The 27,831-nt window shown below is 43.7% G+C and overlaps 1 protein-coding gene across 2 annotated transcripts in view; it reads right to left on the bottom strand.

The window, feature by feature from the left end:
* Positions 1-27,831, bottom strand: part of LOC133400398 (poly [ADP-ribose] polymerase tankyrase-1-like) — a 44,922-nt gene that overhangs the window by 4,739 nt on the left and 12,352 nt on the right. For both annotated transcript variants that reach the window (XM_061673015.1, XM_061673017.1), the window contains 17 exons: positions 16,088-16,182; positions 15,940-16,006; positions 15,660-15,846; positions 15,420-15,541; positions 13,942-14,033; positions 13,742-13,820; positions 13,486-13,657; positions 13,270-13,349; positions 12,782-12,927; positions 10,690-10,855; positions 10,371-10,590; positions 8,204-8,313; positions 7,883-8,071; positions 7,484-7,730; positions 7,325-7,407; positions 7,010-7,130; positions 6,830-6,927 (listed from right to left, as the gene is read on the bottom strand). In XM_061673015.1, the coding sequence (XP_061528999.1) occupies positions 6,830-6,927; positions 7,010-7,130; positions 7,325-7,407; positions 7,484-7,730; positions 7,883-8,071; positions 8,204-8,313; positions 10,371-10,590; positions 10,690-10,855; positions 12,782-12,927; positions 13,270-13,349; positions 13,486-13,657; positions 13,742-13,820; positions 13,942-14,033; positions 15,420-15,541; positions 15,660-15,846; positions 15,940-16,006; positions 16,088-16,182 (2,274 nt within the window). The remainder of the gene's footprint in view (positions 1-6,829; positions 6,928-7,009; positions 7,131-7,324; positions 7,408-7,483; positions 7,731-7,882; positions 8,072-8,203; positions 8,314-10,370; positions 10,591-10,689; positions 10,856-12,781; positions 12,928-13,269; positions 13,350-13,485; positions 13,658-13,741; positions 13,821-13,941; positions 14,034-15,419; positions 15,542-15,659; positions 15,847-15,939; positions 16,007-16,087; positions 16,183-27,831) is intronic.

The following is a 27,831-nucleotide window of genomic DNA, read 5'->3' as shown; positions in this document are numbered from 1 at the left end:
GTAGGGAGGTCTGGGGGGATCCACAGACCTCAACCAGGGGCCATGACCCGCAACACCTCAACGCAAAAATACAAAAGGCCAGTGCAACAAATATGACACTGGCTGATCTGATGAGCAAAAATGTTGCTTAAACGTAAGCAATAGAGGATGTCTGCTCCGGTGGGTAGAGTAGCCAAATATTGTACTCAAGAGGACCGTTACTTCAAGTCCTGTGACTTATTCAAAGCAGGTCCCGAGCGGACAGGCGGAACCCTTAGGCCGATGCACTCGCATATTAGTCCGCCACGGAGTAATATTCCGAAATTACATCGGTGTGTGGATTAGGGCTGCGCGATACAGACAATATTTCATACCTCAATATTCATGCAAGATATCTCGATAACGATATCACTATGGGTTCAGTGAAAACTAAGATTTTTTTTTTTTTTTTTTAGAAAAAGCAAAATATCAATTCAAAAGGATGTGGAAAGTGCTTTTTTAAAACAATTAGAACGTACTGACAGTCATCAACATTAAAAAAGTCAGAAATAAATACAAAAGAAAGTAAGTTTTCAGCAATGGGGTCTTGTGTGGTGAGCGTGCATACAGGCCATGGTGGCAGAGTACATTACTCACGGTTTTACTTGTGACAACAGTACCTGCTAATTGCAGGTCTTTCTGAAGCTCTCCACAGGTGCTCCTTGGCTCTTGGACAACTCTTCTGATTATTCTTTGTATTCCCCTGTCAGAAATCTTGCCAGAAGCATCTGATCAAGGCAAATCTATGGTGGTATGATTGGCTTTCCACTTACATATTATGGCCCCAAGCGTGCTCACTGGAATGTTCAGAAGCTTAGAAATGCACCTGGAACCAATGCCATTATCATGTTTTGCAACAATTAGTTTGCGATGGGCGGCACGGTGTCCGACTGGTTAGAGCGTCAGCCTCACAGTTCTGAGGACCCGGATTCAATCCCCGGCCCCGCCTGTGTGGAGTTTGCATGTTCTCCCCGTGCCTGCGTGGGTTTTCTCCGGGTACTCCGGTTTCCTCCCACATCCCAAAAACATGCATGGTAGGTTAATTGAAGTCTCTAAATTTCCCCTAGGTGTGAATGTGAGTGCGGAAGGTTGTTTGTTTCTATGTGCCCTGCGATTGGCTGGCGCCAGGTTCAGGGTGCACCCCGCCTCCTGCCCGATGACAGCTGGGATAGGCTCCAGCACGCCCGCGACCCGAGTGAGAAGAAGCGGCTCAGAAAATGGATGGATGGATAGTTTGCGATGGTCTTGAGACAGCTCTTTGCTCTTACCCATCATGAGATGTGTCAAGACACCTTGACAATGAGACCTTTCTGTAGGCCATCAATTAGGACAGAACCATCTGATATTCATTGGCACTGACAAGGGGCTGGATTGATGTTGGATTATTGATAGATTTTAGGTGTTGTCTTGGCTTTCCATGCCTTTTTGCACCTCCCTTTCTTCATGTGTTCAATACCCTTTCCCTGTGTCATTTCACAGTATGACACACAACTTAATTTCTGATCTTATTTATTCTATTTTCTTTGTATGTATGGACTACCGGATTTTGTCGTCTATAATGCGAACCAATGCATAAAACTCACCCCCAAACTGGAAAATCTGGAAAACCCTTCTACCCATGTATAATGCATGTTTTTATGCATCATTTTGCTTCTACCCATAAATTCAAAACATGAAGTATTATCTGTATTTTGTTAGCCATTTCAAAGAATTATGTATTATAAGCACTTTATTTGAACATGTAACTCCCTCTTTATTTACTTGCTCTTATTTTGAAATTCACAGCCCTACTTTTATTTAGTAAATCAGAAAACACACAGCTGTGCTCATATGTTTGATTACCCAGACAGAATTTGGAAGAGGGGTACAATTCTTTAAAAAAAAAATGAATGATGGGCCAGGCGAAACATTTTATTTTATTTTAATGGGATTCAAATTAAACTGTCAAGCATTTCAGAAAAGCATTATCATGAAAGAAAACATAACCATAAAGAAATTAATGATTGTTGTTGTTCAGTCATCAGTCGTTTTTCACAAATTATGCCAGGGTATGTAAACGTACGAGCACATCTGTACATATATACAGTCATACGTACCCCAGTCATATTGGAATGAAAGTGTAGGCTATACCTCTCATAACCTCTAGGTGGCGGTGGTATATTGGAAGTGTACACTCTTGACACTATTGAAAGTGTGACTTATTGACTTTTGACAATTTCTTAGGAAAATAAATGCGCATTATACACGAGTAAATCTGGTAATTGGGTTGTTCCCAACATGTCAATAGCACCTTTGGAAATTATGTTTAGCGAGAAAAATGGTGACAAATACCTATTTCAGCCGCTGTATACTGTATCAATATTTTGGTTTGTGAGAAATACCCCTCAGTACGATGACATACAGATGTACAGCACAGTCAGACAATCACAGTACTAAATATTATATAAAACAAAAAAACTGTCAATCATAACCAAGTGTTATGACCTCAGTCTACGAGATATCACTGTGAACAAGAGAAATAATTGAACAGATCTCCAGGAAATTTGTAAAACTAAGGGGACATCGACCACAACCCATTTTGGTAATGAAAGTGCTGATTCAGAGATACAGTGGGTACGGAATGTATTCAGAGCCCCTTAAATTTTTCACTCTGTTATATTGCAGCCATGTGCTAGAATCCTTGCATTTTTTTCTCATTAATGCACACACAGCACCCCATATTGACAGAAATAAACAAAAGTTGAAATTTTTGCAGCTATAAAAAAAGAAAAACTGAAATATCACAAAGCCATAAGTATTCAGACTCTTTGCTGTGACACTCACATTTAACTCGGGTGCTGTCCAATTCTTCTGATCATCCTTGAGATGGTTCTAAACCTTCATTGGAGTCCAGCTGTGTTTGATTATACTGATTGGACTTGATTAGGAAAGCCACACACCTGTCTATATAAGACCTTACAGCTCACAGTGCATGTCAGAGCAAATGAGAATCATGAGGTCAAAGGAACTGCCTGAAGAGCTCAGGCAGAATTGTGGCAAGGCTACAAAAAATTTTCTGCTGCACTTAAGGTTCCTAAAAGCACAGTGGCCTCTATAACCCTTAAATGGAAGACGTTTGGGACGACCAGAACCCTTCCTAGAGCTGGCCGTCCGGCAAAACTGAGCAATCAAGGGGAGAAGAGCCTTGGTGAGAGAGGTAAAGAAGAACCCAAAGATCACTGTGGCTGAGCTCCAAAGATGCAGTCGGGAGATGGGATAAAGTTCTAGAAAGTCAACCATCACTGCAGCCCTCCACCAGTCGGGGCTTTATGGCAGAGTGGCCCGACGGAAGCCTCTCTTCAGTGCAAGACACATGAAAGCCTGCATGGAGTTTGCTTAAAAAAAAAACAAAAAAAAAAAAAAAAACACACCTGCGGAATTCAAGATTGTGAGAAATAAGATTCTCTGGTCTGATGAGACCAAGATAGAATTAAGGCCAAAACATTCTAACTGGCATGTGTGGAGAAAACCAAGCAACAGTGGTGGTGGTGGCAGCATCATGCTGTGGAATGAGAAAGGGTGCCTCGACTAAATACTGAGCAAAGGGTCTGAATACTTATGGCTGTGATATTTCAGCTTTTCTTTTTTAATAAAGCTGAAAACATTTCAACAATTCCGTTTTATTCTGTCAATATGGGGTGCTGTGTGTACATTAATGAGGAAAAAAATCAGCAAATGGCTGCAATATAACAAAGTAAAAAAATTAAGGGGGTCTGAATACTTTCCATACCCACTGTATATATATATTTTTTGTCATAATCGTGGCGTGTGCACACGCAGCGGCTTCTCTCTCTCCCAACCGAACGGTGTTTTCATGTCAGTGTTTTAGCCCGTATTCATCAAGTCTACATGTTCCAAGGCGCAGATACAGTCGTAGGTTTCTGTTCGACAAAGGCATAACTACTTTTACTGAATTAAAGGCTACTCTAACTGAGGAGCTATGGAACTGCGGTCTGCTCAGGGTGCCTATAACAATTCCGATGCCCACTCCTGCATCGCGCCCATATTGGAGGCGCCACGAACGGCGAAGGAGCAAGCAGAAGCGGGGCAAGCGTGGAGGTATCCGAGCAAGGCTTGCGGCTAAACCACAAAAGCCGGCAATTCCCACCATCGTGTTAGCCAACGTATGCTCTCTGGACAACATTTGACTACTCCGCTCTACCCGTAAGACTGTGTTTGCTGAGTGCTGTGTTTTTGTGTTTGTGGAAACATGGCTTAGCAGCAGCGTTCCAGACAGCGGCATTCAGCTCGACCGGCTAGCATGCTACCGAGCGGACAGCGCTCTCGTCGAGGCAGGTAAGACCTGCGGCGGCGGGCTCTGTGTTTACATCAATATTGCTCAGTCAACACTGCTCACCACTACAAAAGTTTATGGTTCTGAAGTGCCAGCCGTTTTATTTACCAAAGGAATTTACTGCCATACTGTTTGTGGCTGTTTACATCCCTCTCAGCTCCAATAACAACAACAGGAGTGAGGTGCTGAGGGAACTATACCATCACATCAGTGAGCAGCAGACAGCCCACCCAGATGCTTTCCTCATCCTGACTGGGGATTTAAACCATGCTGACCCCAAGACTGTGTTTCCAAAACTCTACTCAAGCATTCAATTTCCAACACGGAGAAGTAACACTGTGAACAATGTTTTTACCCCAGAGGAGCTTACAAGGTTCTTCCCCTACCTCACCTCGGTGCCCCAGACCACCTCACTGTAATACTAATGCCATCTTACAGATCACTGGTTAAAGTCAACCAACCAGTTAAGAAACCGGTACAAGTGTGGCCAGAAGGGTCCCTAGAGGCACTTCAAGACTGTTTTGCCACCACAGACTGGACAATGTTCAAACAGGCTGCCACCTACAACTCCATCACTGACCTTCAGGAGTATACAGAGACTGTTACCGTCTACATTAGCAAGTGCATGGATGATGTCCCCACCACTAAGTCCATCACTGTTTGTGTTAATCAGAAGCTATGGCTGATGGCAGAAGTCTACAGACTACTAAAAGTCTGCAACATTGCTTTTAGATCTGGGGATGAGGAGGGCCTGTGGCATCAGGGAGGCCAAGAAGGAGTATTCCAGGAGGATCGCACACTGCTTCAGTAACAGCAGTGATTGTCTGTGGGAAGGTATTCTGACCATTACGGACTACAAACGCTCACCACGGACCTGTGACCGTTCCACCTCCCTGCTGAATGAGCGAAACAACTTCTTTGCGTGCTTTGAGGCACACAAGTCTCCACACCCTCCTGGTAACCAGGTGCAGTCACCGACGCGGGACAGCGTGAGAAAAATCCCTCGTCACGATCAATGCACGTAAAGCCCCAGGCTCAGATAACATACCTGGTCATGTTCTGAGGGACTGTGCAGCTGAACTCATAGATGTCTTCACGGAGATCTTCAACACCTCATTCAGTCAGGCTGATGTCCCTACGTGCTTCAAAGCCACCACCATCATCCCGGTCCCGAAGTCGTCATCTCACTCCTGCTTCAGTGACTACCATCCAGTCGCGCTCACTCCCCTCCTGATGAAGTGCTTCAAGCACCTAGTCATGCACCACAAAGTCACCCCCCCATCCCCTCCTTGGACCCCTTCCAGTTTGCATATCGGTCCAACCGGTCCAACTATGATGCCATCTCCACCGCCCTCCACTCTCCCCTCACAAACCTGGACTCTAAGTACTCATGTGTGTCAGAATGCTGTTCATAGACTTCAGCTCAGCATTCAATAGCATCATCCCCAACAACTGATTCACAAACTAGACCAGCTGGGGCTCAACACTTCGATGTGCAACTGGCTGCTCGACTTTCTGACAGCAAGACCGCAAGTAGTACGGGTCGGCAGCAACATATCCAGCACTATCACTCTGAACACGGGGCTCTTCAAGGATGTGTGTTGAGCCTCCTCCTCTTCACCTTGGTGACCTATGATTGCACACCGATACACAGCTCCAACCTCTTCATCAGGTTTGCAGACGACCACTGTGGTGGGTCTCCTCAGCAACGGGGACGAGACAGACTACAGGAGTGAGGTGAGCCGCTTGGCCAGGTGGTGCACGGACAACACTCTCTCTCAACATGGAGAAAAACAAGGAGATTTGTTGCGGACTTTAGGTGAGTGCACTCCCGGCCTGCTCTCCTGAATGTCAACAGTGCTGCGGTGGAGAGGGTGCGCAGTATCAAGTTCCTGGGAGTGCACGTCACTGAGGACCTCCGCTGGCCAAGAAAGCTCACCAGCGTCTCTACTTCCTCTACAAGCTGAGAAGAGCCAGAGCCCCGTCCCCCATCATGTGCTCGTTCTACAGAGGGACCATAGAAAGCATCCTTACCACCAGCATCACTGTGTGGTACGGAGCCTGCACCAAGACTCTTCATCGCATAGTGGGGGCAGATGAGAAGATCACTGGAACCTCTTTTCCCTCCCTGCAGCACATTTACAGCACCAGCCTCACCCGCAAAGCCCTCCGCATAGCGGGGGATGTCACAAATCCATCCCACAGCCTCTTCAGTCTGCTGCTATCAGGGAGGAGACTGCGGAGTCTGTGGGCCAGGACCAGCCGACTTAAAGACAGTTTTATTCATCATCCTGTCAGGAAGCTGAACTCTCTGCACGCTCTACCCTGGCTACCTATTTTGCCCTCTTCCCACCTGAACCCTGCACTCTACGATTAGACTGAGCAGGGGTACCTAATGAACTGTCTAGTCAGTGCATTTTGTACAGTCCTCACATCTCCAGAAAACCATCTAACTGAACATCAGTGAGCCCAACTTACCTCCTCCTCCACCGACTGATATTCCTTGTCATCTGGGGCGAGGTCTATGAGGACGGTGCCCTGGTTGGCACAGTGGAATGTCAGGTATGGATTGGCACCTGGGGTAAGTAGAAAGAGAAACAGTTTAAATTGCTCTAGAGAACCTTACAAATGGCAATGACGTCAAAAAGGCCGCCTCACCTTGCTGACCACCCAGCAGCCTCTCTACACCCTTGATAAGTTTGTGTCGGTGCCCATATGCATTGATTCCAATTTCCTTCAACTCCTCGTGGCCCATGTCAACAAGGACATCCAAAGTGATCTAAAGTAAAACCACAGGTTTAAGAACTGATTTTTTAAATCCGCTTCGTCTAATGGTTTTGATGGGTAAGTGTGCCTTAAAGAGGGACTTCGCCGACAAATTCAACACAGTGAACTGCGATTCTCCAAATTGTATGATACATTAGGGTACATATTTACATTTAATATTTGAGTTACAACATTTCCATTTCCCACCTGTTCTCTTTCAAAAATGTCCCTCAAGTGCTCCAGACCCAAACTCTTCAGGAATTGACTGATATTCATGTCCAGCATTGTCACTATTTAGGAAAAAAGGAAAGTAGGTGTCAACCAACAAATTCGTGATGACCCAAGAGGCAGACTTAAGAATTTTACATTCTCCTTCTTTGCGGTCAGTGCCTGCGGCTCCATCTGCCACTCCTGAGCTCCCAGCAGCAGCACCGCCAGCCAGCTCATTGAGCGGCCCGGCCAGGTTGTCTATGCTGCTAGCAGCCGATAAGCAGGACGGTGTTGAGGCTGGGGAGATGACGGAGGCGCTGACCACTGTGGCTTGTGGCTTAAAGCAACTTGGGAGCGCGTCTGGAGGCATGGCATCCATAAGGAGGGCCCGGATGTCGTCAGCCTAAAGGTGCAGCAACCGAAAGGGTTCCAGTTTAAAGAGCAAAAATCAGAGCAGTTGTAAGAAAAAAAGACAAGACCAGATGAAGATGTGATGCGTTCATAATCCTTCATAGGCTATATGGCAAAGAGTTAAGGCTTTTAAGTTGATGCTACCGTGGCCAGGTCCAGGGCTGTCTGGCCTTCTTGGTTCTTCATGGTTGGATCAGCTCCATGAGCCAGGAGCAGGGCACAGAGTTGTGTGCGACCCTTCTGGGCTGCCTCGTGCAAGGGTGTGAAAGCCCATTTGTCTGTGGCATTCACACATGTATTGTACTTGATAAGCAAGGCAGCAATGTCAACATGCTGTCAGAGAGGGAAGACAACAGAACATAAGTCACAGCTTTTATTTTGATCTCAAAAAAGTCGATTTTTAAATAAATGAAAGGAGGCACTGTGGCTACTGAATAAATTTAGAGATGGGGAGTCAAAACTCACGCCGTAGGACGCAGCATTATGGAGAGGGATAAGGCCTCCTTTGTCTTGGGCGTTGACATCTGCCCCATGTTCCAGCAGATACTCAGCCACTTCAAGGTTGTTGTAGCCAGCTAAAGAGGAAAACGGGAATTAGTGACTCATTCTGAACAAGCACAGCAAGCCAGTTATACACACACACACCTTCGGGAAACCTGCACAAACGAATGAGACCTAAAACAAGACCAGTATTAAAAATCCTGCCTCAAGATAATCATTCTTCGTTTTGACTGACACTGTTCTATTACGGAGACAGGTTTCCAATAATTAGCCACTCTCATGTAATCAAAGGAGGTGACTAACATTTTTGATAGTGTTTGTACATATTCTTAGGTGTGCCTACATCTGTGGTTTTGAGTCTCGATTTTCTGTAAAATGTTTTAACACTTTAACTAAAGGCTGCCGCACACAGAGCGACACGGATGAACCTGACGGAACTGTCGTGCAGTATGTATGGTTTGGCAGCTGTTTCCATGAATGGCTGATCAGTCTGCCACTGGTTTTGCCAAATATCGTCAGTGCACAGTTCCAACTTAAAGCCAATCAAACTGCAAATAAGCTTTCCCTGACGCTAAAAATACATTTCCAGATTTTAAGCGAGCCATGTCACCTCAAACGAAATGTCTTCAAGCCTGCCATATTTCAATGAATGAAAGCAAACAAACAAAAAAAGTTTGTTCTCAAAGGCATTTGGGCTTTTTCACTGTTTTTAAATCAGATGCCATTTTAAGGTCAATATTTATTATATTCGATCTGTTTTCATTTATTATATGAATGTTCTGTTATGTACTGTATAATTTCTGCTGCCTGTATAACTTCTGCAACCACTTGTCTTGAAAAACTAATTTTCTCTCAATAAGCTTTTACCTGGTTAAATAAAATATGCATAAAATGTAAAATATGGCCCACCCTCAAGCTGCTGGACTGTGATGTGAGACCTATACCTGTCAATCAAATCTGCGTTAATATATTGATAAAATGTGCTGCTGTGGTTATGGTTTATAAACAGTTAAAATTACCATGTGTGTGTGTGTGCATTATGTGGGGAACACAACTCCGAGCCCTGACGTTCTAACAATGTTGCCATGGTCGCGTGAGCTTTTTAGCTCTAGGCCTTAGCTTGTAGCCTAGCAAATGTAATAAAGAGTTAACATTCCTTTTGTCCCAGTTATGTGCATATACAAAGCAAATGCTGTCCTGCCAGCGACTTGCTGCAGCACGGCGGGTGTCTCCACAACAATGAAAATGTATCGAGTCCAGAAAAAAACTTGTGGCCATTGTATTTAACGATAACCCACCCTACTCTGCCTCTGATTGGCTCGCACCAAGGCAGGATTCATACTTTTGATTCGCTGTGTGTGGAAGCTCTTCACCAACACACACACACACACACATACACACACACACACACACACACGTAGGGCGGGTCTTAAACTAAGCGGACGCAGATTAAATATGCTTCATGTGTCCCTGCTAATATTTGTGCATCTCAGACACGGGACGCACATCAAACGACTTCCCTGTATTTATAATGTAAAATGTACCTGTGGATGAAAAAGTGAAGCTTGTGACCAGAATGTACACGAGGTACATGCCTCGCTGTGTACGTTCAATGAAATTGAGTCAGTGAGACTGAGACTCCTTTAAAATATCAACACACACACGCTTTTATTCTGGCCAACGTCCACTCGCTTTGGCAACTCGCTTCTTCCTTAACTATTAATCTATCTTTTTATGGTTTAATAAATGTGATAAAGTGCAATATACTGTATATACACACTCAAATGCCAATACAGGCTCGCTCTTCAGAGCATCCAATATACAATTTCTAAATGTGTGGGGGTGCATCGGCAACTCTTCTTGTTGTGAAATGGTCCGGTCCAGTCGGGTTCGACCGCATTGCGCAGTAGTATTTAGACACATTTAACAAGTATGTGGCCTTGAGAAGACTGTAAAATGTGACTGATTTAGATTGCAGCTCCTCCAGTAATTTCCTTAAAACTTGAAAGCATCTTATGTACCAATACAAGACAAGGGATGGTAATTTTCTCTAAATGCCAAGTTAATACAACTGCATTTTCGACTGAAATGTGACAACCATAAACACGCAAAAGTAGTCGACACCTATTACCTGCAAGGTGGAGTGGTGTGGAGTTGCGGCCCTGAGTGTCTCTACAGTTGATATTCTCTGGGGAGCAAAGTTTCTGGACACGAGCCAGGCAACCTTTTTTGGCAGCATCCAGCAGGGCAGCATCCCCCCTCAGCAGGTCCTGGATGTCAGTGTCTCCATCCTTCACCATGTCGAGTGGCATGTTGCCATCCCGGTTCTTCTTGGAGGGGTCTGCTCCATGCTGCACATAAAGATGTTTTAAATTGTAATGTTGTTTAAAAACAACCATGATCAATTTTCATGTGTTATAATTTATCCATCAAGAACAAAGGGTTCTTACTTTGAGCAGCAGTTTGCAAATCTCATATTTTCCCTTGGCTGCTGCCTCGTGAAGCGGAGTGAACTTCCACAGGTCGGCGACATTGACTGAGGCGCCGTGTCTCACCAGCAGCTCAGCGACCTCATAGTGACCGTACGAGCATGCATTGTGAAGAGGAACCAGGCCGCTGGCGGTAGGAGAAACAAAAGTAAAGCTCTACTCTCCAGAAAGACTGTCTAAGTGATATTTTTACTTGTAACAAGTGTTAAAACTAGTGATGCACTGAAATGAAAATTCTTGACCGAAACCGGGGAGCCCAAGGCCAAAAACCGAAAAGCTGAAAGAATGTACTATTCAAATTGCATTCATAAGCAATTTTGATACAGAAAAGCAACACAAACCACTTCACATTCATTAAAATATAAAAATAATTAAACTACCGACTAATTATTAAACAATGGCAATCATTAGTAAAATTGCAATTATGGCTATGACTACCGAGCTGCCACCCTATAGGGATTCACTTCTAGAGCAATTTGTTTGAAGTTCTACATTTTCAAAATTATGTCAAGAACATTCCCATGGGTATGTTATGTAATAGGATAAAAATAATTATGCATACTGTTCAGTTTCACAACAATCATTACTATGTTTGTTTTTGTACTGCTTTTATTAATGGCGGCACGATAGCCGACTGGTTAGCACATCTGCCTCACAGTTCTGAGGACCCTGGTTCAAATCCGGCCTTTCCCGCGTGGGTTTTCTCCGGGTATTACGGTTTCCTTCCACATCCCAAAAACATGCATGGTAGTTTAATTGAAGACTAAATTGTCTAGGTGTGAATGTGAGTGCGAATGGTTGTTTGTTTATATGTTCCCTGTGATTGGCTGGCGACTAGTTCAGGCTGTACCTTGCCTCTCACCCCAAGTCAGCTGGGATCGGCTCCAACACGTCCGCGACCCTAGTGCGGCTAAGCGGTATGGAAAATGGAAGTATGGATATTGCATCAATCTTGTAATGGTAGATGCATTTGCAGCCAAGTGTCTTCTTTTGAATGCTCTTTTTGTATTACCTGTATTCACTATTGCTGCCTAAATGATGCAAATTCCCCATTGTGGGACGAATAAAGGTTACTTTATACAGTGTACTCTAAATATTTGTTAGATTGTGGTTTTAAAATTATTATAATATAATTATAGACCACTTTCTCAAGTTGCGTAGCAGCGGTGAGGTATGAATTCATTTCCAGTTTCTGGTCCCCGTGTTTATGTAGCTGTCTAGTGTTAATGTATATTTCAGTATTTCCTTCTATAAAAATGTACTAATTTGCCTGCTATTTTGGTCTTCGAAGTTGGCAAATTTCCGCTATAACGCCGTTCGAGCAAGACCAATGTGACAAGTGTACTGTCTGTACTCACTTATTTTGGTGTTTTGCAACTTCAGGTCATGATAGCTTACCAACTGGCTTCCCTGACATCTGTCTATCGTCTTATACTCCCTCCGTCCTTCGCGATAATGATAATTGTCAAAATGTAGTTTATTCTCTATCATGGAGGCGATGATTAGTGGGTTACGCTGCATTGACAATCGACACGATGCGCACGTTAGCCTCTGCAGCTCAGCATCATATTTAGCTGCGTTTGCCTCCACGGCTCGGCAGCGTATTTAGCTGCATTAGCTGTAGCTCGTAGATAGCTGGGGTGATGCAAATACATAGCACACAACAAGCATTCCACCTTAATAGAGGCGACAAGGTTGGGCGACGAGGGACGCTGCAATTTGGACTAGCCGCTGGCTAACATAATGACGAAAAAGCCAAACGGTTCCCACAATTCACTGCGACATGTAAATGTGAATTATTGCCATAACAAAAAGGTTTAATTTTTGTTGTTACTGTGTGTTACCACTAGTTGAATGCGTGCCTTATTGCTTCTGCATCAGCAAAGCTATGAGACAGCGGCATTAACAACATGGTATTTCGACCGGTTTATTTTGTTGACAAAAGTCTTTCGGGCCGGAATCGAAAATGCACTTTTGGGCTTATTTCGGCCGAAACAATTCCGCCGCCAAAATCTCTGTGCATCACGAATAAAAACAGTAAAAAGAAACGCACCCCTTGTCCTTAGCATGGACATCAGCTCCATGGTGAAGCAAGTATTCCACCACAGCCACACGGTTATAACCAGCAGCAAAATGAAGGGGAGTTGAGTGACGGCCCTCCAGATCCCGACAGTTTACATTTTGAGGGGTGCAAAGTTGCTGTCACAAAAAGAGAACATTACAACAATAAATACTGTGATGAGTGTTAAGGGATAGTTTGAAGGAGAGAAGTAGGGTGTTATTAATGGTAGGCCACTGTCAATGAGAAGTCTGATAGGGAGGTTATATTCTGAGTGACAAAAAAATAATAATAATAAAAAAAACTAAGTATAATCTATCAACTTAAAATTAAAATGTCAGTCACTTATCTTTCCACAAAGATTCTAGATAAAATGTGAAATCGATAATCAATTACCCAACTGCACATGTACTGAAAATATGGTTAACAGTAGAACGGGTTTTTAAAAAAAATAATGAAAGCACATCAGGGCACCAACTCACTTGCACCGTGTCCAGATCTCCTGCTTTGGCTGCCTCAAGAAATCTGTAGTCCACATCAGAGTTACGTGTGGGAACATTTTCTGGAAAAAAATAAAATAAATAAATAAGATAGCCGATTTGAATTAAGAGCAGCTGTCAATATCCAAAACTAGAATTGCATTTTCCTGAATCATTTTAAAAGACAAATATTCACCAGGAAGAGCAAAATGTGATTACCGTTGAGAATCTGTTGTACAGCTTCATTTCCCATCTGGGCAGCAGTAAAACCCTGCAGTGACACGATGGATGGGTCGGCCCCATAGCTTAGCAGCAACTTGCAGGTTTGGATGTGACCAGCCAGAGCAGCCCGGTGCAGTGCTGTCTGTCCTAACGTGTCCACAGCATTCACCTGAGGTCAGACGAGACAGGGGGTGAAAAAATAATAATAATAAAAAAAAAATAAATAAAAAAAAAAATAAAAAAAAAAGAAAACCTTTGCTCCGTGTTTCTGCAGCACCTCCAGAATATCATTATGAGCTCTCTCAGCAGCAACATGCAGAGGTGTCATAAAGCTGTGACACAGGACAGAACATGTTATCCCTCTCTCATCTCAAAGTGAGAGTACTTCGTATCGTTTGTCATAATAGTTAAAGCATCAAAATGTAAAGTGCTGAAACAAATTCTTGGACTTACTCTTTGTTCTTCTCATTAATGTTTGCACCTTTACGTAGCAGCAACTCAGTGACTTGCTTCCTTTTTGGGTGGGGGGAAGCCACTGCACAATGCTTAAATAAAATAAAAACAAGCAATGAGTACCAGGGCCATAAATTTGAAAAACACAAGCAGGTGTGAGCCCCCTTTCAGTGATGATTAGGGGCTTTTCCACTGCAGGAGACTGCAGGAACTTCCTTAGCTACCCTGGTAGCTTGAGTTCCCCGTGTTCCCACCGAAAAAAAGGACAAGGGTACAGAGGGTGAACAGACAGCCTCCTTAGTTATGAACTTTTGTGACTTACCCATCCTATGGAGGGTATCAATGATGGTCTTCTGGGCAGTTTGTCAAGTCCCATATTGAGTCCAAATGAGACAATTGAACCAAACTGAAGCAATTTAATGACACCTGGGGACACCTGTGTAGGCGCTTTGAGTTTAGTAGATGATTAGCGTGTGACAGTCTAAAACATTTATGGCCTGAAAAAATTTGGGCTGATTTCTTCACAGTTTTAAATGTTTTTGAATTCCTGAGTTTGTGGATTTTATGAGCTGGAAGCCCAAATTATGTAAGAAAAACTTGAAATTGTTTAAATTGTGGGCCCTGAATCTATAATCTATGAAAGTTTAACTTTTTGAATGGAATTATGGAAATAAACTTTTTCATGATATTCAAATTTTTTGGAAATGGTCTGTGTGTGTGTGTATATATATATATATATATATGTGTGTGTGTGTGTGTGTGTGTGTATATATATATATATATATATATATATACACACACACATACACACATTTTTTTTTTACGGAGATGACATACCTTAATAGATTGTGCAACAGAAGCTTGCAGGTGACTATTGATGTGATTCATCAGCTGGAAAATGCAATAGGGATAAGAGCCTGAAGCTTGACACGGTTCCACAGTCTCGATTGGGTTGGGCACTTCCGCTCCTTAGCAGAACTGAGTTGGCCAGCGGCGGATCTGGCCACCCTCGATTGGTGATTCTGGCGAAACGTTTTGCTTTTCAATGTATTTTAATCCTGTTATTTCGAACCTTGCATAACGCTGCATCCAGTAATGGCGGCTCGGTGAATGAAAAGGTAAACGCCTACAGAGGTCGGTCCACCAATCAGCGCTCGTCAGCATAGCCCGCACCCTCAAAGAGTTCCTGGTAGCGCTCTTAAGACCCTACCCACCAGGAGGAACGAAATAATCCAGGGGGAACCTTCCGTACGCTACTAGTTTTCTTTCAGTGGGGACACAGGGAACTCAAGCTACCAGGGTAGCTAGGGAAGTTCCTGCAAAAGTTCCTGGGTGGGAAAGCCCCTTATGATTCATTATTCAGTAGAACATCAAAATAACTACGCTTAACTTTAGAGTAACCACGGTAAAACAAGTTCCAAAACAAAATGTGTCGCTGGAAATATAACATTTAAATATGGAGTCGGCATGATTCTGACCAGAGCTGTCTCATTGGTTTGAGGATGTTTGAAGCTGATGATTTCCAAAGCCAGGGTCTTCTTCACTTTGGCCATGTCCGCCTCCCGAGCTGCCTGCAGCAGTGAATGACCTTTGAACTCATCTATACATGGAATCACAAGACAATATTAATGGACCAAAAACCAAATCACTTTGGGTGATGGCAGCCTGTTTAAAAAGTTATTTTGGGATTTCAGTCGTCGCTGCTGAAGAGGACTCACAGGTGAGCCTCTCTTTCAACTCTGGAGTGGGGGCCATGTCCACAGCACTCTTGCTGTGACAGTTGAGTAGGGTCGGGTCCGCCCCGTGGCTCAGCAACAAGGAGCAAACTTCCACGCGGTTCTTGGATGCTGCTTCATGGAGAGGAGTGAACTGCCACAAGTCCATAGCGTTGACACAGGCGCCGTGCTGCAGGAGGAAGCGTGTGGAAAAATACGATCACCAGGCGAAGTCTTTACATCATTATAAATTCAAAATGAACGTCATTGAACTTAAACTTACTTTAAGCAGAAGCTCAGTAACCTCAAAGTGACCATAGGAACAAGCATTGTGAAGCGGAACCAGGCCGCTGCGGATACATCATAGTCAGGTTAAAGTCTGAATATTACCATTTTCAAGTGTTCAAGAAGCTCCATATTATCGCTCTCACCCCTTGTCCTTGGCGTGAACATCAGCTCCATGCTGAAGGAGGAGCTGAACAATGCGGACTCTGTTGTAGCCAGCAGCCAAGTGGAGGGGTGTCGACTGTAAGAAAAATAAATAATAATAAAAAAAATCTTAACGCAAAGAAACTTGGCTGGTTGGCTACTTGACTGTGTACTGCCTTCGATGGCCATTGGAGCAAGCGGCTGATTAGGGCCAGAGCCAATGTGATTCGGCTGGCTGTGCGAGGTGAACTGCAGATGAATAGTGCATATGATGGTGCCAACTCAGTGGAGGTGCGGGCAAAATCAATGTCCAACCTAAGGTGCTGTCAGTTTTCTGTCAGAAATGAGTACTAATGATGCTATTTACATCTACGTTAAATGTCCTGCATTATTACTCATACTTTGTTCAAGTAGTGAACTAATAAAACCTACAAGAATTAAATCAGGGATGTAAAACTCATTTTTGTTGCGTCCCACATTGTAGGCATTGTTTCCCTTGGAGGACCATTATGACTGTGAATCCATATAAATGTATGATCGCCTCATATTACAGATACACAAAAACATAACTACAGTTGAAATCAGAAGCCACTAAAAAGTTGTTTGTTCAACTATTATTCAGTTGATTTTGAAAGGAGAATTAATAACAAAAAATGCTTGCAATAACTAAACGTTATAAAAAGTGAAAACAATTTCAAATTTTATTTTAGCAAGAAACAAAGAAGGCGCACATGATTTGCCTTGACATAAAATTATATGGCAGGCCGGATCTGGCCCCCAGACCGCGGGTCTGACGCGAGTGAATTAAATTATAAAACTGGACTGGTAGATATTGCGGTTGGAGCATAACAGCTCCTTCCATTGGGCTTAGGGGTGGGGGATATATCGAATATACTCGATACATTAGGTGGTTGCACGTGAGATATAAAGTGACTATCGTGTCCATCAAGTACAAATCCTCATGAAATGTTTTCTTTTTTTCCCTCTCTGCTGGTGCAACTCTCACAGTTAGCAGCACACTCCCCCACCCATCCAGAAAACTCTACACAGATGTATGTTTTTGTATCGCCTTAAAACTGACAATATTTCATTTTCATGTTCAAAATCCATCTGTAGTGTCTGCCTGAATCATTATCCTGGTGTTATTTTATGAGTCAAAAGGTTAATTTTAACATTTACATACTGATTTACAGGAGAAATCAGAATATCGATATATATTGTGTATCGCAGTAAAGCCTAAAAATATCAAGATATTGTTTTTTGGCCATATCGTGCAGCCTTAATTGCGCTATCCAGAACCACAAATGAAATAAATGTATAGACAACCATACCTTCTCGTTTTTTTCGGCTCAAGTATAGATTAAGATATCAGTTGGCCAAATCTAATATGGATTTCATAAAATATCAAATCACAACTGAAAGGGCATGCAAAGAGGCTACAAAAAGCACTGTTTAGGGAAGCATATTCAAACTAAAGTACTTCACCAAAATGTATTTTCAGCCAAGAAAACTAAATGTTAGTGAAAGCAAAGGTGTAAATCCAAGTGTAGTTCTCCTTAGAATGTCTTACAAAGCTGAATTTGCAAGCAAATAGTCACTCTCGGCCCAATTTTCCATGCAGGGATATTTGCGGGATTGGGGGGGGGGGGGGGATGACGAAAAAGAAACAATCCAAATACAGAGCTGTCAACCTTTCAAAATTCACTTCAAGAACACTTTGTCCAAATTTGTCTGACTTACCGTATTTCCAAAATTTTATGAAGAACATTATCGTGGGACAGTCATAGTCATAATCATTAATAAATTGTGGCTTCAATATTTGTCATTTTAATGTTTTTATGACATCAACCTTGTAATGGCGGACACAGTTGCAGTTTGAATCAAAGTACCAGTATTTGAAATTTCAACATTTCATCATCAAAAACGTCTATGGACTAATTAAACCTTTACCAATTCTGTCTATTAAATCAGATTAATGAGATCTCACACAAAATTAAAACTCAGCACTCTATTTTGCAAACAACATTGGTGATAGATTGAATTGGATAGTTCATGTACAGTGCCGTAAAAAAGTATTGGGCCCCCTTCACAAATTATTTTATTTTTTGCATAGTTTCCCCACTTTAACGTATAAGATCATCAAACAAATGTAACCCAAGTGAACTTAAAAGTCTGTTTTATATGCTGACTTCATTTATTAAGGAAAAATAAAACTATTCAAAGTTACCTGGCCCTGTATTAAAAAGTGGTGGCCCTCTAAACTTAACTGGTTGGGCCATCCTGAGCAGCAACAACTGAAATCAAGCGTTTTCTATTACTGGCAATGAGTCACATCTCCATCCATCCATTTTATGAGCCGCTTCTCCTCACTTGGGTCGCGGGCGTGCTGAAGCCTATCCAGCTATCATCGGGCAGGAGGCGGGTTTACCCTGAACCGGTTGCCAGCCAATCGCAGGGAACATATAAACAACCATTCGCACTCACATCCACACCTACGGGCAATTTAGAGTCTCCAATTCATGCATGTTTTTGGGAAGTTGTAGGAAACCGGAGTGCCCGGAGAAAACCTACGCAGGCACGGGGAGAACATGCAAACTCCACACAGGCCATCTCTCTGGACATATTATGGCCCACTCTTCCTTACCAAATTGTTTGAATTCAGCAAAGGTTTAAATTCTGAGCATAAATTGCCTTTTTAAGGTCATGCCACTGCATTTCAATCAGATTCAAGTGTGGACTTTGATGAGGCCATTCCAAAATCTTTTTTTTTTTCTTTTTAAAAAGCCATCAAGAAGTTACGGTGTGTTTTGGATTGTCAATCTGCAGCAGAACCCAAGTGCGCTTCAGTTTGAGGTTACAAACTGATGGCTGAACATTCTCCTTCAGGGTGTTCTGTTAAAGAGCAGAATTCATGGTTCCATCAATCACAGCAAGATGTCCAGGTCCTGAAGGAGCAAAGCAGCCCTAGACCACACTACCACCACCTTGTTTGACTGTTGGTATGATGGTCTTTTTTTTGGAAATGCTGTGCTGGGGCTCCACGCAAGATCTCACCCCGTGGGGTCAAAATGATCACAAGAACGGTGAGCAAAAATCCCAGAACCACACTGGAGGACCTAGTGATTGACCTGCAGAGAGCTGGGACCAAAGTAACAAAGGCTACCATCATTAACACACTACGCTGCCAGGGACTCTAATCCTGCAGTGCCAGAAATGTCCCAGCCCATCTGAAGTTTGCGAGAGAGCATTTGGATCATCCAGAAGAGGATTGGGAGAATGTCATATGGTCCGATGAAACCAAAAGAGAACTTTTGGGTAAAAACTCAACTTCTCGTGTTTGGAGGAGAAAGAATGCTGAGTTGCATCCAAAGAACACCATACCTAGTGTGAAGCATGGGGGCGGAAACATCATCCTTTGGGGCTGTTTTTCTGCGAAGGGACCAGAACGACTAATCTGTGTAAAGGAAAGAATAGACGGGGCCATGTATCATGAGATTTTGAGTGAAGACCTCCTTCCATCAGCAAGGGCATTGAAGATGAAACGTTGCCAGGTCTTTCAGCATGACAATGATATAAACACACCGCCTGGGCAACGAAGGAGTGGCGTCGTAAGAAGCATTTCAAGGTCCTGGAGTGGCCTAGCCAGACTCCAGATCTCAAACCCATAGAAAATCTTTGGAGGGAGTTGAAAGTCTGTGTTGCCCAGCGACGGCCCCAAAACTTCACTGCTCTAGAGGAGATCTGCATGGAGGAATGGGCCAAAATACCAGCAACTGTGTGTGAAAACCTTGTGAAGACTTACAGAACACGTTAGACCTCTGTCATTACCAAACAAAGGGTATGTAACAAAGTATTGAGATTAACTTTTGTAATTGACCAAATACTCATTTTCCACAATAATTTGCAAATAAAATTATTTAAAAATCAGACTGTGATTATCTGGATTTCTTTTTCTCATTGTCTCTCATAAGTGAGGTACACATATGATGAAAATTACAGGGCTCACTCATCTTTTTAAGTGAGAGAACTTGGACAATTGGTGGCTGACTTAATACTTTTTTGACCCACTGTATGCACCTGTCATATTGGAATGAAAGTGTCGGCTACACCTTTTCATAACCTTTAGGGGGCGGTGGCACATTGGAATGAATGTGTACAGCTTTTTTATAATCTCGAGATGCGGCATACATTTATAAAATCCATCAATTTTCCTCCGCCTATCCGAGGGCAGGTCGCAGGGCCAGCAGCCTCAATAGGGAAGCCCAGACTTCGTTCCCAGGCCAGCAAAGAGACAATCTCTCCAGCGTGTCCTGGGTCGTCCCCGGGGTCTCCTCCCGGTGGGACATGACCGGAATACCTCACTGGGGAGGCGTCCAGGAGGCATCCTAAACAGATGCCCGAGCCACCTCATCTGGCTGCTCTCGATGCGGAGGAGCAGCGGCTCTACTCTGAGACCCTCTCGGATGACAGAGCTTCTCACCCTCTCTCAGGGAGAGCCCGGACACCTTGCAGAGGAAACTCATTTTGGTTGCTTGCATCCTGGATCTTGTTCTTTTGGTCATGACCCACAACTCGTGAGGTAGGTGAGGGTAGGAACCTAGATCGACGGTAAATCGAGAGCGTCACCTTTCTGCTTAGCTCCTTCTTTACCACAACGGACTGATACAAAGTCTGCATCACTGCAGAAATTGCACCAATCCGCCTGTCGATCTCCCGTTCCCTTCTTCCCTCACTCGTGAACAAGACCCAGAGATATTTGAACTCCTCCCCTTGGGGCAGGAGCTCATCCCCGACCTGAAGAGGGCACTCCACCCTTTTCCGACTGAGGACCATGGTATCAGATTTAGAGGTGCTGATTCTCATCCCAGCCGCTTCACACTCTTCTGCAAACCGCTCCAATGAGAGTTGGATATCACGGCTTGATGAAGCCAACAGAATTACATCTGCAAAAAGCAGAGATGCAATACTGAGGCTACCAAACCGGAGCCCCTCTATGGCTCGGCTGCGCCTAGAAATTCTGTCCATAAAAATTATGAAGAGAATCGGTGACAAAGGGCAGCCTTGGCGGAATTCAACCCTCACCTGAAACGAGTCAGACTTACTGCCGGCAATGCGGCCCAAACTCGGACACTGGTCGTATAGGGTTCGAACAGCCCGTATCAGGGGATTCGGCACCCCATACTCCCAAAGCACCCCCCCCCGCGGGACTCCCAAAGGGACACAGTCGAACGCCTTCTCCAAGTCCACAAAACACATGTAGACTGGTTGGGCGAACTCCCATGCACCCTGGAGGGTGTAGAGCTGGTCCACTGTTCCGCGGCCAGGACGAAAACCACACTGCTCCTCCTGAATCTGTGATTCGATTTCCTCTCCAGCAACCCTGAATAGACCTTACCAGGAAGGCTGAGGAGTTGGAACCCACCTGCAGTTGGAACCCACCTCTGGTCCCCCTTTTTAAAGAGGGGGACTACCACCCCCGTCTGCCAATCGAGAGGCACGGTGCCCGATGTCCACGCGATGTTGCAGAGGCGTGTCAACCAGGACAGCCCCACAACATCCAGAGCCTTTAGGAACTCCTGGCGAATCTCATCCACCCCCAGGGCCTTGTCACCAAGGAGCTTTTTAACCACCTCGGTGACCTCAACCCCAGAGATAGGCGTGCCCGCTTCTGAGACCCCAGACTCTGCTTCCTCTTGGGAAGGTGCGTCGGTGAAATTGAGGAGGTTTTGACGCATTCTCCCCACCGACTCACAACGTCCCAAGTCGAGGTCAGCAGTCCCCCATCCCCACTATACACAGTGTTGATGGTACACAGCTTCCCCCTCCTGAGACGCCGGATGGTGGACCAGAATTGCCTCGAAGCCCTTCAGAAATTGTTCTCCATAGCCTCACTTAACTCCGCCCACGTCCGAGTTTTTGCCTCAGCAACCACCAAAGCCGCATTCCGCTTGGGAAGCTGGTACCAATCAGCTGCCTCAGGAGTCCCACAGGCCAAAAAGGCCCGATAGGACTCCTTCAGCTGGTGTCCACCTCTCACACCAGCTCGGGCTTCTTGCCTGCCAGAGAGGTGATGTTCCACGTCCCTAGAGCCAGCTTCTGTAGCCGGGGATCGGATCGCCAAGGTTCCTGCCTTTGGTCACCGCCCAGCTCTCAAAGCACACGACCCCTATGACCCCTCTCACAGGTGGTGGACCCATGGCAAGGGGGACCCACGTTACCCTTTCGAGCTGTGCCCGGCTGGGCCCCATGGGTGCAGGCCCGGCCACCAGGTGCTCGCCTTTTAGCCCCACCTCCAGGCCTGGTTCCAGAGAGGGGGGGGGGGGGGGACCGGTGACCCACGTCCGGGCAAGGGAAAACGTCTTTCTGAATTGTTTATCATCATAGGGTTTTTTGGAGCTGTGCTTTCTCTGGTCCCTCACCTTTGCCCTGGGTGACGCTGCCAGGGGCATAAAGTCCCAGACAATTTAGCGCCTAGGATCATTGGGACCCACAAACCCCTCCACCACGATAAGGTGACAGCTCAAAGAGGGGCATTTATACAATATGGAAGTGCCCCCTGCTCCATTTTCCCCTATACCCATGTATAATGCGCAGTATTGACTTTTAACAAATTTTTTGGGGGGAAAATATGCGCATTACACACGAGAAATTACGGTAGTCTCCCAAAAGTCATTCAGATGTTTTTTTGCTAAATTAAGACGAGCCTTTATGTTCTTTTTGGTCAACAGTGGTTTTCGCCTTAGAACTCTGCCATGGATGACATTTCTGCCCAATCTCTTCCTCATTGTTGTGTCATGAACACTGACCTTAACTGAGGTAAGGGAGGCCTGCAGTTCTTTCCAAGTTGTCCTGAGTTCTTTTGTGGCCTCCTAGAGGAGTCACTGCTGTTCTCTTGGGGTAATCTTTGTAGGACGGCCACTCTTGGGAAGGTTTACCACTGTTCCATGTTTTCTCCATGTGAGTATAATGGCTCTTCTCTATGGTTCACTGGAATCCTGAAGCTTTAGAAAAGGCTTTTGTAACCCTTTCCAGACTGATGTAAATTACTTTATTTCTCAACTGTTCTCTTTGGATCTTATTTTGTTGCAGCGTTTTTAGATCTTTTGTCCAACTTGATTTGAGTCAAGACAGATTATGTTTAAGTGATTTCATGATTGAACAGGTGTGGCGGGAATGAGGCTTGGGTGTGATCCATGAAAATTAACCAAAAATTGTGATTAACCACAACGAATTCATGATTTAAAAAGGGGTGTAATCACATTTTCACACAGGGCCACGAAACCAGTTTTTTCCCTTACTAAATGAAACTATTTTAAAACAACATTTTAAGCTTAATTCTGGTTATATTTTTCTGATATTTACATTTGTTTGATGATCTTAAAGTGAGGAAACTACGCAAAAATATAAGAATTTGAGAAGGGGGCCAATACTATTTCATGGCACTGTATGGACAATAGTTTTGGTTTCTATTTTGTGCAATGTAATTGTTCATCTCTTGCATGCTACTTATCTAACATTTATATTTCCTGTATCCACAATTGCTGCTGAAATGATGCAAATTTCCCCAGTATGGGACTAATAAAGGTAATCTAACATTACAACTATTTATTAATAATAATATACATTTAACCTGCCACGTTCTGAAGTGGCATGTGCAGTGACGTACAAATTCCAGGTTCAGACGCGGCGTCCTGTGTGGATGCATTATTTTATATTTATAACTCTAAACACGTTTTAATTGGCCTGTTATTTTGTTGTTTAAAGTTGGTTACGTACTAATTTGCCTGCATTTTGCTCTTCAAAGTTGGCTAATCTCAGCTATAACGCGTGTACTGTATCACCAAATCACTATTTCCATGCGACTGCATGTTACGATAGTTTAGCAATTAGCATGGCATTGACACTTCGCCGATCCACTCCTCGTCCTCCCTTCGTGACACGAATGGTAAAAAGTAGCTTATTCACTACCATGGATGGGATGACCAGTGACTTACAATGCGTTGAGACCGGATGCAAAGACAACGTTCGCCGACGCGGCTATGCATTGCATTTTAAAATAGAGTGCACCAAGGAGCTGTTCAATGTGGACGCACCGGTAATGTCGAATGCTGGATTTATTTTCCAATATCCGGAACAATCAGTGTTACGGCTGTAAAGAGTCAATGTTCAGTGATTTCCAGGGATATACCAATCACATTTTTTTCAGTCTTTGATTTTAAGTATCTGCCGATAGAGTCCCGATCCGATACATATAAGTACCAAAACACAACTAATATTTTAAAAAAGAAAAAACAAAAAATTAAGTAAAATATTTAAAAAATTTAAATTTAAAAAATATATACAGCGCCACCAGAACGTAGTCATACCCCTTCACAGTTTCCACATTTTGCTGTTACAAACTTATTGTAAAGCTGATTTGAGTATTGTTAAAAAAATAAATAAAATCTACATAAAGTATACCATAATGACATAGCAAAAACATTTTCAGACAGTTGTGCAAATCTATTGAACATGTAAACATTTAAACAAGTATTCACACCCTTGGCTTAATATTTTGTTGACACACCTTTGGCAGCAATCACAGACTCAAGTCTTCTTGGGTATGTCTCTACGAGCATGGCACAAATGTTTTGGGGCATTTTATCCCATTGTTCGCTGCAGAGCCTCTCAAGGTCAGTCAGGTTGGATGGGCAGCATCGGTGGACTTTCCAGATATGTTCGATTGGATTCAAGTCCGGGCTTTGTCTGGGCCACTCAAGGACATTCACAAGCTGCTCCTAAAGCCACTCCTTTGTTATTGTGACTGTGTGTTTTGGGTCATTGTCGTGTTGGAAGGTGAATCGACACCATAGGCTGAGTTTCAGAGCTCTCTGGCGCAAGCGCTCAAAGAATGTGTCTATATTTGTCAGCTGTCATCTTACCCTCTATGCGGACTAGTTGCCCAGTTCCTACAGCAGAAAAACAGCCCCAAAGCATGATGCTGCTACCACCATGCTTCACAATAGGGATGGTGTTAGCCAGGTGATGAGCAGTGCCTCTTCTCTAGATATGACGCTTGCAATTCAGGCCAAAACGTTCTATTTTGGTTTCATCAGACCAGAGAATTTTGTTTCTGCACGTCTGAGAATCCTTAAGGTGCCTTTTGGCAAACTCCAAGTGGGCTGTCATGTGCCTTTTAGTGAGAAGTGGCTTACATCTGGCCACTGTACCATAAAGGCCTGATTGGTGGAGTGCATTAGCAATGGTTGACCTTCTGGATGGTTCTATCTCTGCAAGGGAACACCGCCTTCATGACCATAGGGTTCTTTTTCACCTCTCTGACAAAAGCCCTTCTTCCCCAGTTTGCTTGGTCGGACAGCCAGATCTTGGAAGGGTCCTGGTGGTTCCAAACTTCCATTTCCGAATAATCGAGACCACAGTGCTTTTCGGGACCTTCGATGCTGTTGAAATCCTTTTGCATCCATCCCCAGATTTGTGCCTTGATACAATCGGGTCTCGGAGGTCTGCAGACAATTTCTTAGACTTCATTACTTGATTTGTGCTCCGATATGCTCTGCCAACTATGATAACATATATAGACAGGTGTGCGCCATTCCAAATGATGTTCAATCAACTGAATTTACCACAGGTGGACCCCATTCAAGCTGTAGAAGCATCTCAAGGATGATCAGTGAAAATCAGATGCACCTGAGCTTAAGTTTGAGTGTCATAGCAAAGGGTCTGAATAGTTACGTACCCATTATGTTTGAATGTTTTCATTTTTTATAAATTTACACAAATGTCTGAAAATGGTTTTACTTTTTCATCATGGGATATTTTATGTAGATTTTTTAAAACTATACTCAAATCAGCTTTAGAATAAGTCTGTAATGCCTAGATCAGACTACAGGATTTTAGCCTCAATACTGGCCCCCATTAGCTACCGCAGCAGATTTCCCAGATAAAACTTATTGTAGTGTGACTTAATCCATGACAAAGGATTTGCCCCTATGATGCCAGAAAGAAACATCTTGCAAGTTTGATTTTTTGGTTATCTTCCGTGTAGTGTGACATTTCACCGACGACTGTCAGACAGCGCAGTGCCGTCGACCAATAGGATTGTGTATTGTGACCAGCACATCGCCTCCCATGCTTGCTGTTGTCAATATACATGTGCGCCGTTGTCAACATTTATTCACACGCACAAACCAATATTTATCAAAGCTTTAGAGCATGATTGAACAGAACGCCGGCATGTTTATGTACAACCATATGTGCTAGCAATAGCACCTGCTCATGAGCCGTATCCTATTAAAAGTACATGAACATACCTCAAGTAATCCTTGAATGAACATTCTCTCCCGAGGACCAGTGACGAACACCGCACGTTTTTCCTCATTTTGACCACCCCACACTCACTCAAATACACACACACAGAAACAATACATTGGCGTGGCACATTGTTGTTGCCGTCGCCATGGCAAAGAGTGTATCCGGTCGGGTTGACCGGAGACGTTTTCTGCTTCCACCTCTCTGACATTGCTTGATTTGACAAGATAAATCCCAGTGATCATAAAAGACGGGATACGGTGCTTTTGGAATAAATGTCATGTAGTGTTGCCACTGTCTGCCCGAGAAACGCCAAGATTTGATGGCAGTAGTCTGACGTAGTGCAATCGGGAAAGACCAAATTTGTCTTGTAGTCTGATCCAGGCGTAAAAGACAGGATGTGGTGGTATCAAAATACATGTTGTATAGTGTTGCTACTGTCTGCCCGAGATACAGCAAGATTTGATGCCAGTAGTCTGACAAAATTAAAAATTTGTCTTGTTGTCCGATCCAGGCATAACACAGCAAAATGTGGAAACCGTGAAGGGGTGTGAATACTTTCTGGTGGCACTGTATTTCGCAAATAGAAATAATTTTGGTAATCCTAATTGGCCTAAAACAGGAAGATTTCATGTCAGACAGTTGCTCCTGCCGTGCGCGCATAACAGAAGAAGAATGTTGCGATAAAACTAAGTAGTTTTTCACAAATGAAGAGCATGCATGTGAGTATTGTTATATTACCCGTCTGTGTGTGTTACTACAGAGTTTGTGTCTAAATATTTGTTATTTGAAGGCAAATCCTGCCTGTGATCTAACGCTAATTCTACCTAGCCCATCAATGGGGGTTTCCATTGACTGTTAAATTGGCGATTTCTAAAACGATCGTGTGTCTTGTATTTAAACATACAATGTGTGTCATTCTTTTTGTTTCGTGTTTAGTTTAACAGTAAACTACACTTGGGGTGTCACTAAACAGTTTAAAGCATGCTCATGGAGGGCAAGGACTGTGTTTATGTAAGTCAGTCGCGGGCGCGCGCGCACACACACACACACACACAGTCTGTGTCTTACTTTCAGTCACATAGTTACTGGTACTAAAAATAACCCTAAAAGTTACATTGTTTAATATAAAACAAAACTATTACTTGGTAAAATCTTTGTACCTTTGGATTATTTTGTCACTTTTTAACATTTAAAATGTCTCATTCACCCGAAGAATCATGTGATCAACCCTGATTTTCGATTACTTGATCGAATAGGGACATCCCTACCGATTTCCGTAATAAAATATGGATGTTCCATAACATTTGACAGCTCTGCAAATAGTCATTTCTCAACGGAATTTCCAAGCGGGAATATTTAGGGGGAAAGGAAAAAGGAAACAAACTACAAATCATAAGTGACAGAATCTGCTGCGCAATGGCATTGTTCAGTGTGA

The sequence above is a fragment of the Phycodurus eques genome, chromosome 3, assembly GCF_024500275.1.
Source record: "Phycodurus eques isolate BA_2022a chromosome 3, UOR_Pequ_1.1, whole genome shotgun sequence".
Taxonomy (NCBI): domain Eukaryota; kingdom Metazoa; phylum Chordata; class Actinopteri; order Syngnathiformes; family Syngnathidae; genus Phycodurus; species Phycodurus eques.
The sequence above is the reverse complement of the archived record's forward strand: the minus strand, read 5'-3'. Positions and strand labels throughout refer to the sequence as shown.